This window comes from Taurulus bubalis, assembly GCF_910589615.1.
Source record: "Taurulus bubalis genome assembly, chromosome: 8".
Lineage (NCBI taxonomy): Eukaryota > Metazoa > Chordata > Actinopteri > Perciformes > Cottidae > Taurulus > Taurulus bubalis.
Window position 1 is genome coordinate 24310493 of NC_136596.1, and position 14273 is coordinate 24324765.

Here is a 14273-nt window from a genome sequence, read left to right on the forward strand (position 1 = left end):
GTAGATATTAACTTACAGTCATGAGGTTGATGAAAGACTCTAAATGAACGATAACATCTCTCCTTGTCTGTGTCTAGTGTCTTCTTTGCTAACACGTGAGCCCCGGCGGCTTTAGCTGGCTGTATTCCAGTCACAGGTGCAACCACTAACGTCGCTGATTGCTACATATACTGCAATCACAACTGGAACTGACACAATATGAAGTGAAATATGTTTGACAAAATAAAATAAAAAGGTTTTCAAACCACTGCTAGAACAAACCTGTTTTCAGCCAGCAATGCATTTGGATAGAAAACACAGTCGTGCTATGTCTAAGAAACTGCAGAGTGGACAAAAAACTAAAACAGTGGCAACTGTGTGTTCCCGTGTGGGAGCAGGTTTTCAAATCAGAGGGATCGGTGGTTCGAACCCCAGCTCCAATGTGTTTTGGGCAAAAGAAATGTAATGACATATAGGGTTAAATCGCTTTGAGTGGTCGGATGACTAGAAAAGTGCAATGCAAGTACAAGTCCATCGACCATTACCATAAATAATGTTGATATTTTCAAACCCCATCTATTCAGTGTGTAGTGTTTTATTAGTATTGCTTATTTCTTCTTTTCTTTCCCTTAAATGTTACTTTGTTTTGGTGTTTTACCATAATGAATTTATTCAGTGTTGTATTTTATTTATTTATTCTTAACTTAATTTGGCATGCTTTTCATCTTCCCTCCATTTTCATCTTGTGTTTGTCCCGTCAATCACTTGTAAAACACTTTGAATTGCATTTTGAAAGGTGCCGTGTGAATTAAACTTGATTGATGAACTTGAAGAACCTTGAAAAAGATACTTAAAAACAACAACAGAGAAGTCACACAAAACAATGCAGCACCTAATGTGTTGAAATGCCAGAGTCTTGAAATGCCAAGGTGCGCTGCCCATTAGGCTGAAGAGAGAGTCACTGATGCAATTAACGGTGCAATTATGCCCCCAGGAGATGTGTTGCAGTTCATTTTACTGTGCAGCCACATGAAAGTTTATTGCCTTTTTAAGGTAATTTAGTTAGATAAATTAGGTTTCGAATGCATATCCTCAGTAAAGGAGATCAATGTGTTAATTGAATCGCAGTCGGAAAAGTGTGGGATGTGATAAGAGCGAGAGCGAGGGAGAGATCGTTGAACGGGTCATGTGTCTTTGGCTGTCAGCACAGTTTGCCGTGTGTGAGTCACTCGTGCCGGCCTGGCGGAGGATCACAGGAAACCCCAGTGGGCCAATCGGACTCTGACGATACCCGCGTGAAGGACCCAGCACTGTGAGAGAGAGTCACGGCGATGCCACCGAGAGTCACAGGGAGAAGAGAGTGGACGAGTCCCAGAGAAAAACAAGCTCTGAATGTCTGAGATGACACATAAACAGAGTTGATGCATGTCTGCAAACATCACGACAGGGTCGCCGCAGCATTTAATTCCAAGAGAGGGCATTTAGGCCTATATAGAAAGTTTAAAAAAAATAGTGGACCCAGAATACGTCCTAGTGGAACACCACAATCAATATTCAATATCTGTGACACAAAAACATAAACTTAAGTAACGAGTACTGTATGAGCAAAACCAGCCGAGCCCCACACCAGATGTTGTAGTCTCTCTACTCTACTCATCAAGTCTACTGATGTCATGATCAATTAATAAAAGTAGTAAAGTAGGAGCAGCTTTGTGATCTTGGTATTTGCGGTGGACAACATGTTTCACTCCTGAAAGATACTATATTTATTTATACAAAGCAAAGCCGTCAAAAGTGTACAAAAAAATAGTGTGGGAGAGACATTTAAAATCACACCAAAGCCCTTAGCAGAGAGTAAGTATCCATGCCTGATGGTTCCCCAGAGAGGAGCAGTGGAGGACACTGTTTGCTTACTATTTGTGATGGTAACCTGACACTTTATCTAACATTTGCTGTGTGATTTTATTGATCCCAGGGTGGCAATTAATTCGTAATTTTTTTGGTAAAGTAGAGAGTAAGGTCAGACGTTGAGCAGCATCACTGGAGCTGCTGGCACTTTCCTGTCTATCTTATATTTGTGTTGAGATGTTTTTGTTTTTTATGAGCCCCATGAGATGATTTTTGTTTCCATTTCAGGAGCACAAACTTGTGATTTGTTTTTTTTGACATCCTTTCTGTTCTGTCACTGTGGGTGAATAAAAAGGGTCAACCCGGCTGATGCTTCATCGTCCATTCGACAGAGTCATCGTCACCTTAAAGATCACAGCTGCTAAAGATGAAAAACGTTTTATCATTGAACCATCATTAAAGTACACACCTTCTTCTTTTCTTTTTTTTTTAAACAGTGTGACTGTCTGTGAGACACGTGTGTGTGTGTGTGACAAGAGTAAATAAATAAACTGACAAAACAGATGATACAGAACGAGACCGTTTTAAGATCCTTCAAATTCATGTTGGTGTTAGCCCACAGAAATACAACCGCATCCATTTATTTAACATTTCTCATTGTGTCTTTCAGAGGTAGGTTTAGTCAATCAGAATGGTGCATTCATGTGCAGTTTTAAAGCCTGGAACTTTCTTAACTTGTGAATGCAGTGTTCTCAAATTGATACCTCTAAATGCATGAATATTACTAATAGTTTTGATCAACTATTACCTATTATTTTCTCCATTTTGTTAGTGTTGCAATACCACAGCCTTGAAATACTCTTAAAAGTCCTGCATTCAAAACATATTCAAGTAAAAAAAGTGTCAGTATCAAAATGTACTTTAAGTACCAAAAGTAAAAGTACCCCATTGTGTGTTCATCACTTTCACTGGTAAAGATGGAGCAGATCTTAAGTACTTCATATGCTGCTGGCTAGTTTAACCTATATTAATATATCATTGTTAATTAGTTTGATGTATTAGTTTGATTGAACAGCCTAATATTTGACTCTGAGATAGGATAGTGGAGTACAAGTATAAAATAGCATAAAATTACTCACAATTGTACCAATGTTTGGTACTTTAGTAAATACAATGGTTTGGTCAGGTGTCAAAAGGAACATTAAAGGTTAGTGGGTTAAAAAAAAAAAATTGTTATCGTGGCAAGTTGTCGGCATTCTGTCACAGAAAAAAATAACACAACGGTCAGCGACACATTTCCAAGCTGGCGGAGGTCAGCATCTCCTCTGGGCCGCCGGGAGGCCGAGAGCTGATCAGAGGTAGTAAAGCAGGCCACATATCAGACACGTGATGCCGGAGTGATTGTATGAGAGGATGCGTGCTGCTGGTGGGATAATCTCTCTGAGCTAATGCCTTAAGCAGGGCTGAAAACTACCAGACCCTGCTGCATTGTGCCGTGGCCGAATAACAAGGAGAATGGATGGGAAAGAGAGAGAAAATGTCATAACCCGCAAGAATTAGGAGCGGCAAAACTCTTGACCTCATGGAGCGTCCAAAGCTTTTCTGAGCGCTTCATAAAGTTGACATATTGAGGGAAAGCCATGGTGGCTTTTTGATGAACAGACCGGCGTTAGCATGATGAGTCATGGATCGGCTTAATGCACTGTATGAGAATAATGATGTGTCTTTAAAGCTCCAGATGGTCAACCATTCATATTTTTTTCTATGTATTATTTTTTAGCGTGCTTCCAGCTGCAATTTAAGTTGTTTCTATCGACAATACACTGAGCGGTGAATAATGTGACTTTTTCTCTTGGCGACTTGAGCTTTTATTGATTCAATTAAATCATGACTCAAGGACTATATCTATCTATCTATCTATCTATCTATCTATCTATCTATCTATCTATCTATCTATATAGAAATGCTGCCCCCATTTCCCATTCTGAAATGTTTTTTTCCTAAACTGAGAACACTCAACCTCCTGAAACACGACATGAATATTTTTGGACCTCTGATGATATTTCCTTTTGATGCAAAGTGCAAAAACGAAATGCCATTCATATAGTTCGACGCTTTGACTTTGGCATGACTATTGTATGGTATGCCAGGTAAAATACAGTTGGTTTTATATAGATTCTTTTATAGACTGTAGTTCACTTCAGACTTTGAAGTTCACCAATTGCATCACAAAGCCATAATGACTACATGTAATTTCCACTGTGCAAAAAATTACACACCAGCTCGTACATTGGGAGACTACTTTGCTGAACTCGGGCTGCATACAGAGAGAGCCCCGGTTGGGGGTCTGTGACATTTTTGACCAATTCCACTTTCTTTCTTCTCTGAAGGGGTTTGGATTAATGATTAAGTAACCGTGTGATGGCTATTGAACAAGGTTAGTCATACAGTTAGAACTATTTGCTGGAGTGGCTAATATTTAATCAGCAGGTTTAATATTCCACATGTTCGCTGTCACGGCGTTGCAGGTTTGCATGCTGTCATAATTAGAGTGCAGCTGAGGCAGATGGGAATGCCAGTGGTGTTGCAGGTATTTGGCAACAATAGGTTTGCCCTAACAAGAGATCTGGACCTGATGATGGATGAAAAAGTCAGTTCACCTCATACTGAAAAACCCAAGGGGAAAAGCGACATGCTAAATCTTTCATCATCCGAAGACCACAAATGTCTCTATCCAGGGAGCCACTAGCTTGGTGAAAACGAACTTTCCTGTATATATCAAATATTCTGAAAAAGCAGTGGACTTGATCGCTGTCATTACACGAGGCCAGACAGTCGATCTATTTTTTTTTCTGGTCCTGTGACTCTCGGTGGGTTTGATTGTGTGGAGGTTGGCGACCTGGTGGCCCGTGTCATCAACACCTGCACACTTCTTTGCGACCCGTGTCATTAACACCTGCACCCTTCCAGTTAACAGCAGCCGCCTTCACCAAGCCACCCTAATAATGTCTGTCTGTCTGTCGGTCTACTGCCCATCCTTTGAGCCTGTAGGGTTGCATGAAGTTGAAAAAACTGCCTTTTTTCCCCCTTCTTTTTGATAAGACAAAGTAGCCTCAATTTCATACATTTCAAAAGTCGCATTCTGGTGCAATTTGAGACAGAAAGCAAAAAACCTAGATAAAATCCGTTGAGACATTTGAGTCCGCACGGTCTGCATGATCATTCTCCATCTCGGCGTTGTTATACAGAATGTATATCTCACATCACTCTGCATGCTAATGATCCAATTAGAGACACCTCGAGAGGGATCGAGCAGGATTTTAGGAAGGGGTGGGGGTTGGGGGGGACCATTGATGATGACATACCCCCACACACACATAATCATTCCATTAGTCAAAATCATAACCTTCTTCCCTATGTACTTATTATCTCTGAAACAACAGTATGCTGTCATTATTTTTAGCGTAGCTACAATCACAGAAATGTGTGTATTGGTATTCACTTCCTCAGAACCTCATCTCTGGTTCACCACAGCTGCGACTGAAGGAGTTCGACAAAAAAAAAAATTTTTTTTAATGCAAAAATGCTAAGGAATAAATAAATAATAACATTCCTGGTTCCAGTGTGTCAGTTGTGAACATTTGGTCCAACTGAGGCCTTTTTTTGGGTTTTGTTTATTTCCTTACAATAATCCATAATCTAATTGATCCGTCAGCAACAATCCTCCAGGTTTGAATTTCAGCTCAGGGATCGCTGCGATGATAAGCACGTTCTCTGAACCTAAACTCTGCAACAACGATTAACTCTGCCCTGCAGATATTAATATGAAAGCATAGAAAAACTCAGATTACAACATAAACAGGGAAAGTGACTTAATTATCCATTCAGTGAGACATTACTCCACTATATCTATCTAGTTGTTTTCTGCTATATTAATCCTGAGCACTTTAGCTTGTTTCATTTTAAAAAGCTTTGTGAAAGTTAAAAACCTGATCTTACAAAAAAAACAATCCTTGTGTTTTGTGTTTATTAGGGTTAGTATACCATTTTAAAATAAACCTATGTTTTTGGTGGATTTTGGGACACAAAACCAGATGTTTTGGTCTGCTGAGGAGCTGTCCATGGTTATGAAAGTTGCTCTCGGAAGCTGTGCTAACAGCTAGAATAACAATCCTCCCCGTCCTGATGCTGCGTGTGTATGAGCACACACATGTGCACCTAAAATACGGTCACGTATCTTTCTCTGTTCAGGATGGGAAAGAGGAAAGTGGCCAGCACAGAATAGGTGGAAGGCGAGGCCGTCGGAGGCGGTTCTGAAACCAGGAAGTAGCATTATCATTAGGAGGAGGGAACGAGAAGAAGGAAGCGTGTAGTCCCCGTCCCACGTGAGCCACGGCACGACACACACAAGCAGAGATACACACACAGCAAAAGCAGCAGATGGCCAGGGGATTACTCCCCATCCACCCCTCCCTCCCTCCCTCTCTCTCTCGCCCCAGACGGGCCGCTGAAGCTTTACTCGTGTCCCTGTGATTCCAGCACAGTAGATCACTAACCTCGTCTGTCCTCACCTCCAGACCTGACCTATTGCATCTGGTGGCCCACAAAATGCTTTCAGTTATTATTTTATCTTGCATCACCAAAAAAAAAAAAAAAAAAGTAAACACAAACACACACTTGTGTTTTTTGTGCTGACCTGCACAAACGAGAGAAGAGATCGAACCAGTGATTGTGACGGTGCACTGTCATGTCCATTCCTTTCCCGTTATTGCAGTATAATTTCTTCTAATGCTAATTCTTCACAGCACTCAACAAACTGCGAATTATTCAATGGCAATATGCATTTATTCCACCGCTAATTGCCATCTAGAAATAGCCGAGTGTGGGATCGACTGAGCTGTGAGCAGCGTGTCCTCCCAGCCTCCTTTCGGCTTTTTATTCTGCAGCCGTTCACAGTGTTCAGAGGGCTGTCGGCCATCATGCGGGCTCTGAGGGCCCTCCACGCAACAAGGAACAAGGAAGGAGGAAGGAGGAAGTAATGGCCTCTGAAAAGAGTCACGGCTCTCAAGAAACAAGGATGCAGCTCTTCTGGTTTGACTGCATTTCCCCCTCAAGGAGCGGGAAAGTCCTTTAATCAGGTAGAGTACCTCTAGCTATGCAAAGGAGGAAAACTCTTCAACATGAGGATGAAGGGACACAAAACCATCTCAAAAACTACGTCAGAACGTCAGCATTAGTCGTTTCGGAGAGTGCCCCAAAATGACATTTGCTGCGGTAGTCATTATGATTGGAGCCAAACAGGAACTCAGATGACGTTGTTCTGGAGGAACATGGAGAAAAGGGTCCACCCCGCTTATAAACCAGCAGTCAATGTTGTATATTTGTACCCTGACCTTAAAGGGTGAGTGTGTAGGATTCCCTGGGATTTATTAGAGTTTAATAGTCATGACTATATTTTTAATACCGTATATTCATATGAAACAAAGATTCTTTTCTGTTTTTGTGAGCTTAGAATGACCCCTTCAAATCCTCTTCATGGAGTCCGGCACGTTGCGCCGCCATGTTTATACAGGAGCCCAGGACGGACAAACCACAGAGAGGGAGGGAGAGAAATAAAATGGGAGTAGAAGGGACATTCCCAATCAAATGAATTAACGTAGCTGGTTGGGCAGAACGTTGGCCACAACGACCACAACTACGAGGGAAAAGGCTGCGATTGCGGCAACTTCCACTGTTGCTAAGAGATAGAGATCTGAGCCGTGGTTTCAAAGTCAGATGCTTTGGACGGCCGTCCACTCAACTTGTACAGTTTAAAGTGGCACTCAAGACCAACGGAAAATCTGTGCGTTTACTTGCACTTAGATAACCGGGTTACTGTCTGCATTCTCCGGTGAGCTGAATTCTTAACTGTCGACAAGAAACCTGGTTTAATCGAGGTAAGGCATTAAGGAGACCTGATCTCCCTCCACGAGAAAACCGGCTTTTAAGGCTGGAAAGCAACAGCAGAGCATCTTTATATTTAAAGTACCATCCAAAGTCTGACTAAAGCGAACACAGAGGCGCTCTTAAAAGTCAGAATTAAACTGTTTGTTCAAAAACGAAACACATTACCACGACGTATAGACTGTAGGGTCATGATGGCATGACAGGAAGAGTAGGGCTCACTTTTTAACTTAACCCTAGAACACTAACGTTACAAATAGTAACACCATCACTAACGTCGGGTATATTTCACCCGATATAATGTACCTGATCAAATATACTTCTCTTCAAAATATATTAAAATACAACAATACAAGGCAAATTGAAGTACTCTTCTTTTATTTTACCCTATAGAACTTCTCATGAAACGAAAAACAGGTATCATGGGGGGACCCTAAAAAAAAGGCTAAAAAAAAATAGGGTGAAAAGTTAGGGAATCGTCAATAAAACATGATAAGAAATATAAATAGAGCTATGAACTTGTTATTCCTGGGGACATGCAAGTCTTGAATGAAAAGTCTTCCTTCAATGATAAAACCCATCCGAAAAATGTTTCACCCTCTATCACTAACGGCGGGCACGAACACGTGCCTGTTGAAAAAACAAACAGGGACCTTCAATTACGTCTGTGAGCAGCATGAAGCTACACAAAGACCCACGCAACTCAGACAAAAATAACACAATGAAAATAACGTCGCTCACAATCGCTTGGGTAAAAATCACCCGATGTTAGTGTTCTACCTCCTCCCTACTTGTAGAAACCTTCTCATGGCTCTGATTGCAAGAGTTAAAGTGCAATGATTCTTTTTTTTTTTTTAAACACGTTGTTCTCCTCCACAAACTCACACACATTGTGAGGAGTGATCAGCGTCTTGCAGGTGGACCGATTGATTACAGGCATCGACTTATTTCCAAGACGCTAACGAGCACATCTCTGTTAAACACAGGACTGTTTGAGGAGAAACGTTTGTCGAGTTACAGATCCGGTGACTATCAATTGGCAAAAATCTTTTTGAGTGTTGGTCGACAAAGAATTTGGAACTTGGTACTGTGTGGTTTCAGTATTCGATACCAGCACCGATTACCCAACCTAACTGAGGTCAAGAAAAACATCCATGTGGAGTAAAGAGATTCTGCCAAAGTCAAAAACTGCCATGAGAAGACAGTTTATTGTTCTTAAGAGAAATTAGAAAAATTGCATGGAAATTCCAGAAAAGGTCTCAAGTGTGTACACGATTCTCACACTCTCCACCAATCCCTGTGCAAGCTTTGGAACGAAATAATGCTCTTATATATATATATATATAGAAACAATTCCACTTGGCTGAGCCTGCTGCGACCCAGCTGTGCCTCACCCCAAACCGTCTCTCCGGCCCACCGACCTCATCATTCCGTCTTAGACGAGTTTGGGTTTCGATGTCGGCCCTATCGAGCCTCAGGCGTACACTCACACCCGAGATGAGAAATGGTCAAAAAAAAAAAAAAAAACGATCAGTGAGAAACAATACGCCTGGAGGCTGAGAGCCAGAGATAGGCGGACGACAGTTTGACGAGGTGAAAATCAATCGGTACGTCTGTGAAAGTAGAGCAATTTGTAACCTGGAGAGAAGCCAAAACCTTAAATAAACCGGTGGCAGTGTGGGATTGTGTTTTTGTGCTCAATCTTCCATTAACTTCATCCGTCTGTATGCACATGCTCGTTAACAGTTCCTAACTCCTTCACACCTGCCCTGTACAACCACAGCCTCTACTTTCTGGGCCACAGATCAGCTTCACTTGAACCGCTGCAGATCAAGTGACTTGCTCGAGGGCACCTCGGCAGGACTCGTGGCTGGTGGAAGCGATTGTTTTTTTTATAAGTTATTATTTACATTTTATATTAAAATAATATTATTTTTAGCCAATGTTCAATACACACGGTAAAAAAGAATGATAAAATCAAGCACCCTTAAGGTCCCCTTGAAACGTACTGTTGACATAGCGGGAAAGAATCTGGAAGATGATCATTAGAGACGGTGAAACAAAAAATATTCATAAAGGACTACGACCTTTTTCCAAGACTTCCACCATTAAAATGTCCCAGTGGAACTTACAGAGATTCCTGCGAAGTCTCTAGTTTTTAGGAGTCACTGCGAACCAGCGCACATAAAAGGGCCCAATGCACCAAATGTCGACTAGAAAAGAAAGTACAAATTTGCTGCTTCAGCAAATTACAACTTAAACCCTTAAAACAGTACAGCGTGATGGATTTGATTGCAACCGACTGAGTACCCCTTATTCAGTCCTCCCTTTCCAAGGTGTGTCGGAGGCCTTCAGGGAACTTAAAAGGCATAAAAAGGCTCTCTGTAGAGCCGGTGTTTTGTTTGTCCCATCGAGCTGCAGTAGAAACGTGGCGGTGCAACATGGCGGACTGCATGCAGAAGACCCGCTCCCTATGTAGAAAGGAAGGATTCATTCTAAAGTGACAAAAACACAACGATTCTTAGTTTCAGGTGGTTATACAATAATGAAAACAAGGACACCGGCCGTTTAAATACCCAGAGTCGTCAACTTCAGTTATTTCATATATATATATATATATATATATATATATATATATATATATATATATATATATATATATATATATATATATATATATATATATCCCTACATCTCATATCCATTCTTTATAGCCTTTATATTAGGTAATACAAAACAAAAACGGTCTTTCCAGTGTGGGATAAAAAAAAAAAAAAAAAAAACTTGAAGGTTTGTGTTCTCGATTACCTCAAAAGTATCTTCAGCATTTGTGTAATGCAATTTCTTATTATCAGCAAACATAGAAAATCATTTTAAAAACAGAAACAATATAACTGCTCAGGCTCTAGTTCCAGGTTAGTTGTATTACTTGGGTTGATTGAAAAAGTCATCATTTTGCAACAACAACCGAAAAGCCAACAACAATTCCAATGGAAAGAAAAGCATTGTTCTAACCCGTCTGATGATAAATCTAATGCACACTAAATTGGTGCTGGGTAGAACCGTGCTCACCATCTCAACCGTTCATGTTTGTCACTTCTGATACAGTTTGTTATTTGGTCGGTTCCCCCATCAACCACCTGTTCTAGTGTCCAGAACAGAGGATTTTTCATCAATCCAGGACCCTGAATGCAACACGTCGAGGAGGTTAAATCCTACATGAAGAGAAACAGCTGGGAAAACCTCACAAGTTTGTTAATTTTATGCATCTTCACCAATTCTCATCGCCTGTGGTTGTTGGTGGAAATAAGCAGGTGAGACTCCATCAGCAGTCACATCGCCGTGAAGCCATATACAAGTGTTATCATCATATCCTGTGAGGAGACTATAATATTCCTTTCTACAGGACGTCGCGGTCTTGCTGCTATATTTATATCCTCACAACCTGCACAGGATTAACTTTGCTTTTTTCCCCTCCTCCCTTGCCATTCTTCTTTATCTATATCAATTTAATCATTTAAAAAGACAAACAAACAGGACAACCTGCAGCCACGAAGTGAGACCTTACCTCTGACACACAGCAGGGACATCGCAGCGGGTTTTCTGTTGGTGTGCAACAGTTCCTGCAAAGCCGTCTGAGCCGTCAGTGAGTTTGCAGCCCAGTTGCCTGTTGCACAGCAGTCATTGAGACGACTCCTACCTGCCGGACACTTTCCGCTTCATCGCGTCGTTTATTGTATATATTAAAAAAAACAAAGAAAGTACAGATGTGAGGACAATAGGGACAATCCAGGAGGTCCTTAGGGGTTTGGGACGGCTGTCTCTGGCAAACACCGACGAACTACCGGCTGAAATCCGTGCAGAGCGGGGCGGCTCTTATGCTGCGTTCAGGGACTGTCGTAAAGGGGGAGGGAATTTGGATCACTCCACACAAGAACACAGATTGTGTGGGTACACCTTTGTCGTGGTGCGCAATGCATTACATATATACTTGATTGTCGGTCATGAAAAAGCAAAAACACCACATGCAATGACGGATATTTTGAGTTATATTGACAACTTAAACCACTATGAGGACACATTTTTATATGTTATGTCAGCAGTGCCACACGAAACTATCAGGGGCAGGAAAACCTACAGAAACTCCTATACATTTGTTTTTCCTTCTCTTTTTTAAAATTAGAGTAGCATGAGCTGTGGCCCAAATAATATGCTTTCCACTGTGGATCTGCCATCACGGAGCATAAGGCCCAGCATGATCAAATTAAAAAAACATTTTAATTAAAAAAAAACATTAATATAGTGATATAAAGTAGGCATCCTCAACCAGAGAAAAGATGTTTCCTGTAATAGATTACACAAACTGGGTTTATCAGAAGTTAAAGTTGACACTTTATCGTTCTGTTGAGCTAGTGAGGAGGAAACGCCGGCTGTCAAATGCATACAAATATGAAACATGATTCACATTGGGAGAAGAAAAAAAGCGCCATGAATGTAGAAATGTTTTTAAGAGTCTTGTGAAAGTAAGATTTACTCTTAAGAGTGAACCTAGGTTCTTTTGATGTCAGAGCGGTCTCTACTGTGACGCTTGGACTGGGGGCTTTTTAATACCAATATACTATTCAGAATATTTTAGGCTCTTACCATATTTTGACAGAAACTTCTTTGTGGTTTTAAAAATGTCATATTTGTCACCAATAGCAGCTGCAAAAAAGTTAAAAACTGCTACAGGTACTCACTTGAAACATGTAGTGCCCAATAAGCATTTTCTTTGATTTCACAAATGAAACTTGTGCGCTCCCTCCAGGCAATGACGTGCTCTTGCAAAGTGGTCGGGGGAAGACATGAAACGTGCCTACATGGGTTATGAGCATTTTGTGCAGCTCATACAGAGCTGCTTGTGATGTAGTCAAGACAGTTGAACCCTGAAGGGTATAGTCACTATAGTCTGCATTTGTTTATCCTGTGCACCGTTGAGTGTTACAGGGTCTTTACAGTCAGTATAGTCACTAAACGCATTGCGGTCTAACGTGCAAAGTATTTATATACAAATGAAACACTCAAAGCAGAATTAAAGCCTTGGTTTGCAGTCGTGTTTACTCGCCAAGTGCCGTAGTCATGTGAAATCATTGGCTGAAGTGATGCCACCATTTCAGGGACCCACTCAAACTGCTCCGTACTAGGGCTGCAACAACGAATCGATCATCAAGAGTGGGCAACGAATTTCATTTTCGATTCGTTGCGTCACGCGATTACGCCAGTCAAGTCGCAGAGAAAAAAAAAAAGAACGGCGCAGAGCAACAGGCCAGGCGGCGTGCCTGAGATTGGAGTGAGACGAGGAGAAAAGCTGAAGTTGTGACGTCGCAAAATAAAGCATCTTTGATGTGACGTGTCGAGTCTTGGCCAATCAGCGTTAAGATGTCTACAGCGTCTTTATTTTCCTCAAACCTGTTTTTGATGGAAGCTAGTCAGCTTGCTATCACGTTAGCTAACGTGTTTGGGTTGTGTCTTGTCGTTAAAGTTACTTTATGTTCTGTTACAGTTCAGTCTTGCTTGTAAAAAAAAACATGCAGTAACCCCCCGGTCTGGTTCAGTTCACGCGGCCACTCGTTAAACCAGCGGCTCTGGCTGCAGGTTGTTTTTTTTACTCAAAGTAGAATGAATCAAATCACGTAGTTGGGCTTAGCCAACAACGCGATGTTGTGGTCATAAGAGACCCAGAATGAAAGAGTTTAACAGGACGCTCTATATGCAGCGCGATGTTGGCCTGAGATGAAGTGGAGCTGGAGGTTTCGGTCAAAACAGACGTGAGGGGAGCAGTACAGCTTCCCACTGTCCCAGTATTTCATACATATTGATAAAGCAGGGTATGCTAAATGCAGCCTCTGCTCCAAGGAGATCAATTGCAGTAAAAAGGGCTCACATACCTATGTATTTTGCAGATGTAAAGCATACATGTGTATGTTGTTAGTCCATTTTAAGTTAACAGCTCAGGGATGTTCAAGGAGCAACCCGTTTGTGCCCTCTGAACATGTTCTGCACTGTTTTTGAATAAAGGGTTGGAAATTAATGCTTCTGATTTATAATTTTAACCGATTCATCGAAAAAATAAACTGATTGATTATTAAAATAAACGTTAGTTGCAGCCCTACTCTGTACTATGGTGTTATAGGTTTAGAAAATAAACCCCTTATGTATTTATAGCTTTGAATGGCCCAAAAGCTGCCAAGACCTGTCATTTTGGCTCAAAATAACCCCAGTCATCTTGTAAATAAAATAGATTTCAAAGCAAATGTTATTGCATTTTATTTCTCTAAAATAAAATGACTATCATGGTACATGCTTCAAGTCAACGAAGCCCATCAGTTGAAACACCCGAGATGTTATCTGAAATGACAATATTCGAGTAGTTATGCAAGTGGCAGTTAAGATGATGAAATGGCAGTACATAGAGGGCCATTATCTACTTTACAGTATACACTTACCCCTCAGTTGTATCCAAG

General features: G+C 41.1%; 1 protein-coding gene across 1 annotated transcript in view; it reads right to left on the reverse strand.

The window, feature by feature from the left end:
* The window catches only part of LOC306740732 (protein unc-13 homolog B-like), a gene marked incomplete at both ends in the record, with an annotated part of 155256 nt that extends 143896 nt beyond the window's left edge, over nt 1–11360 (reverse strand). Inside the window, one exon of the mRNA XM_079222962.1 lies at nt 11339–11360. Within this exon, the coding sequence (XP_079079088.1) occupies nt 11339–11360 (22 nt within the window). The remainder of the gene's footprint in view (nt 1–11338) is intronic.
* Nucleotides 11361–14273: the final 2913 nt, after the last annotated feature.